This window comes from Octopus bimaculoides, chromosome 9, assembly GCF_001194135.2.
Source record: "Octopus bimaculoides isolate UCB-OBI-ISO-001 chromosome 9, ASM119413v2, whole genome shotgun sequence".
NCBI classification, from domain to species: Eukaryota; Metazoa; Mollusca; class Cephalopoda; order Octopoda; family Octopodidae; genus Octopus; species Octopus bimaculoides.
The window spans coordinates 79,265,102-79,269,385 of record NC_068989.1 but is presented as its reverse complement, the minus strand read 5'-3'; the positions used below and the strand labels follow the sequence as shown (position 1 = coordinate 79,269,385).

General features: G+C 37.8%; 1 protein-coding gene across 1 annotated transcript in view; it reads right to left on the bottom strand.

Moving 5' to 3' along the window:
- Positions 1–276: 276 nt before the first annotated feature.
- Positions 277–4,284, bottom strand: part of LOC106872191 (cyclin-dependent kinase 11B-like) — a 73,779-nt gene continuing 69,771 nt past the window's right edge. The window contains 3 exon segments of the mRNA XM_052970804.1: positions 277–625; positions 2,057–2,246; positions 2,506–2,654. Coding sequence (XP_052826764.1) covers positions 524–625; positions 2,057–2,246; positions 2,506–2,654 — 441 coding nt within the window. The 3' untranslated portion in view covers positions 277–523.

Below are 4,284 nucleotides of genomic sequence, written 5' to 3'. Positions count from 1 at the left end.
GGTTGGATGCCCTTCCTAACACCAACCACTTTACAGAGTGTATTGAGTGCTTTATACATGGCGTCATCACATCACACATATGCAGCAGGTTTCTTTCAGTTTCCATCAACCAAATCTTCTCATAAAGGTTTTGGCTGGGCCAGGGCTCTAGAAGACATGTGCCCAAGGTACCACACAGAGGAACTGAACCTGAAAACACAATTAAGTGAACTTTTTCACCGTACAGCCATGCTTAACAAAGCTAATATATAAAAAAGATCAAAAACAGACACAAGATTACAAAATGCCATTATTTATTTAATATTTTTCATAATTCTTTAATATGATACAAATGTTGAAAACTCAACCAATATGGTGAATATAAGAGTGGATAAAGAGAATGGATGAATACAAAAAAAAAAAAGATGGTCAAAGAATGGATGACGAGAAGGACAAAGATGAAGATGTCTTTGAGAAGTATCTCAGAAACATGTTTGGTGAATGCAATAATGAAACATGAAGATGCGTAGAATAGTTAGCAGATTTAGAACTTGAGACTGAAACCAGGCCCAACAGCTGATACACCTTTTGCCGCAGTCGCCATGTGGAACCCTCCAGGAATTGCAGCCTCATCACAGCCTTCTTCCTGCAAAACGAAAAGAAAATAATATATTTTTTTTTATGGCAGAGTTGTGAGAGAAAGTGAAGAATAAAAAAAAACTGCAATTCATAGGTTATTTTCAGTAGGAAGCACACAGAAAAGAAACTAAAAATATTGTCAGGTCAGAGCCCTAGTCTGAAGGCCTGTAATAGAATGGGCTCCACTCAAGGCACCTGCCCAAGTGCCAGGTGATTGTGTTAAACAGGGTGACAGATTAGGTCTATCAATCTATGACAAGCAGATCAAACATAAACAAATGAACAGGTTTCTGTACAGTTTATGTGTCCAGCTAATTTTACTCAGATGGCTCAAATCAACCTGAGACTAAAATAGAAAATAATTGTCCAAGGTGTTGCACAGAGAGATTGAACCCAGAACTATGTGATTAGGCAAAATAAACTTCCTAAACACACAGCCATGCCAAGACCCATCAAAAAGTAATGTCTACTTATTTCAGTACAAGGCCATACTCTTTTAACACAGAGACAGTACAAAAGCTTACAAGCATTTAGGATGGGGGAAGAATACAGATGCATAGATTTTGAGGGTAGGGGCAATATACTAAGCTGCAATTTGTTTCTGTTGATTCTAGAAAGATGAGGCATAAAGCTAACTGGAGCCAGATTCAATCACAGAATTTAGAGGAACAAAAATGAATCTTTCTGTCATCACCAAGCTGGCAAACAATCAGTGTTGACTTCCTTGGCAAATGATTTTGTCATGTAATATTTAAGAAAGCGTAAAAAGTGGTTTTCTATTGCCTTTCTTCGGGTGTGTTCCTCTACAAGACACATCTTGTCGACCAGATACAGACAACTTCACCACACTTATCTCAGGAAACTCAGAATGTAAAGAACCAAGATGAAAATTGTAAAGCACTCCATTGTTAAATGACTCTAAGAATTCTGTGAATCCACCATCCTGCATTGATGAAAAGCAAGTTTAACCTCAACGAGACTGGGATTAAGAATGCAAAGATCTGGAGCAAATGCTGTGAGGCGTTTCATCCGACACCACCCAAACAACTCTGCAAAGATATTTACTCCAGTATCACTTAACTTTTACTGGTATCAGTCACAGAACTATGGCCATGCTGGGGCACCTTCTTGATGAGATTTGTCAAACAAATTGACAAAACCTCCAGTTTATGAGGATGTAAACAAACTGACACTGATTAGAACAGTTGCGTTTTTAATGTAGCACCAGCACAGGTGCCTTCTCATGTAACGCCAGCACAGGTGCTTTTTACATGAAAACAGCATGGGAATGGTATTAATAAAGCCTTAATAAATAAAACCTGAGAACTAGTGTTTGTGGAAGTTGTTTTATAACTGCATTAGTAAGAAGTGAAAGTTAGAACATACATTAAGACTGACATGGAAATCCAAGAAACGAACTTCATGAAAAAACACTTACAATTAACTTGGCATATGCCTTGCCACCAGATGGCGGTTTTGGAGAGTTACCATGTTTGCGTGGTTGCTCACTTTTAGCTGGCCATGTCGGAAACATCGAAGGACTTACAGGGGCTGGCGATTCCTTGAAATATTCATGAGATTTGGCTTCTTCGGCTGTTATTCTTTTGGAAGGATCAAATGTGAGAAATCTAGAAAGGAAGACACAGCAAACATTTAAGATAAGAAACACAGAGTGAACTGGAGCAACACGAAAGAACACAACACACAGCATGATCCAGGAATCAAACTCACTACCTCATGATTGTGAGCTCGACACTCTAACCACTGAGCCATGAAAAAAAAAAAAAAATGTAAAACTATGATGATGATGAATTCAAAGCACCCAGATAATTCATGTAGAACCACATATATGAACAGTTAATAACAAAAAAGCAGAGAACTACGTACTTGTTAAGGAGATCAAATCCCAAATCTGTGAGGTAGGATCCAAAACGTACACGTAGCTTGTTGTAGGTATATTCCCCAAAGTTGACTTTGCGAAACACAGGCAGTTCACTAACACCAGGCCAGATTTTTTCATTTGGTGTTCCCAAATCCTGAAAAAAAAGGTCAGGTATTTTTATTAACAAAAGTCATCAAAATTATGGTATTTTAGCAATAATGAATCTGCCAGAGTGAGAAAATGGGGACATAAATGAGGCATACATGACATTACCAGCATAGAAAGTTGTGAGGTCAGTCGTACAGATCTCACTGTACTAGTTGAAATGCAAACTTTACACACCTACTTATGTACAATATTGTATATATAGTTAGTGATGCTCTCATCATTTCTATAAAAATGGTGAAGACTCTAACAAGTTTGAAATATGTCCAGATTTATCTTCTATTTTTTTTATTTTTGCCAAAATGAATAAAACGATAAACAATCATTAAGCTAACTGCATTTTCCTTCACCACATAAGTTTTCCTATTTAGATTTTTCATGATAACTGCATTAAAGTGAATATGTTAACACTAATTTTACAAGTCAGGAAGACCAGAAAAGCACCAAGCTGCACCTGTAGTTAGTTTATAACCGTCCACTAATGCTTTATCTAAAAATCTTTCATCACTTTATTAGAGACAATTATGGCTGAGTGTTAATTTCTCCAAATCCCTGGAGCTGTAAACTATGTCTGGCCAGTTTAGCTGCGCAAAAAAACCTTACAGCAGACTGCATCTATAATACTGCAAATGTGCATTGCCAATGATGTATACACGTGGAAAGAAACTGCTTACCTGGGGCACAATATATTAGGTATGGGACATTAGTGGCAGCATAGATAGGATAGGTTTAAGTTTGTCTTATAAGAGCACTGTGTGAGTATATGAGCTAGTCAAATTTTCTTTCGGGCAAGCTCCTTAAACGCCTTTCATATCTGAGACAACCCCTGGTTCTGTGAAACAAATTTCTCATTTTAAAGTGATCTAAATTAAAACCTTCCATCAAAATTTTTAATCTTTCAGTGTTTAAACCAGCCATATCTGGCTGAGACATTCTACCGGTCTTATGTTCAAACTGGCCTCTCATACCAACACTACAATACCATTCCTAAAATAGACAACCAGACTATCGATATCTCAAAGACACAAGATAATACCAGATGAATTCAAAGTAATGTGAATGAATAAACATTACACTTGACAGAGTAATCTGAATGCTAAAGGGTTTAGTGATTAATGTTTCAAACACTACTTAATTATGACAAAATTATTTATACTTGGTTCTTCAGCATTTTCAAAATTAAGAAGGGTATCACTTCTGCACCCACCCTATTCACAAGATGTAGCACCTGCAGACTTCCATCTCTTCCCCGAGAAGAAAAGGCAGCTCAGAGGTCATCATTTTAATATCGTTGTCGAAATGCAGAATGGATCACAGAAGGCCCTCGACTTGCTTACGGAAAACAACTTTCAGGCTGGATTCCAAAAGTGGCAGGAACACTGGGACCGGTGTATTGTGTTAGGTGACTATTTCAAAGGAGACGATATTGATGTTGATGTAGTGAGTCAAGTACATCAACAGCAACAGCAACATCAAAATCAAATGAAATGGAAACTGCAGTTGTGAGCCCTGTGCCAGTAGAATGTAAAAAGCTCCATCCAAATGTGGCCGATGCCAGTGCCGCTTTGGCTGGCTTCTGTGCCGGTGGCACATAAAAAGCACCATTCGATTGCGGTCAA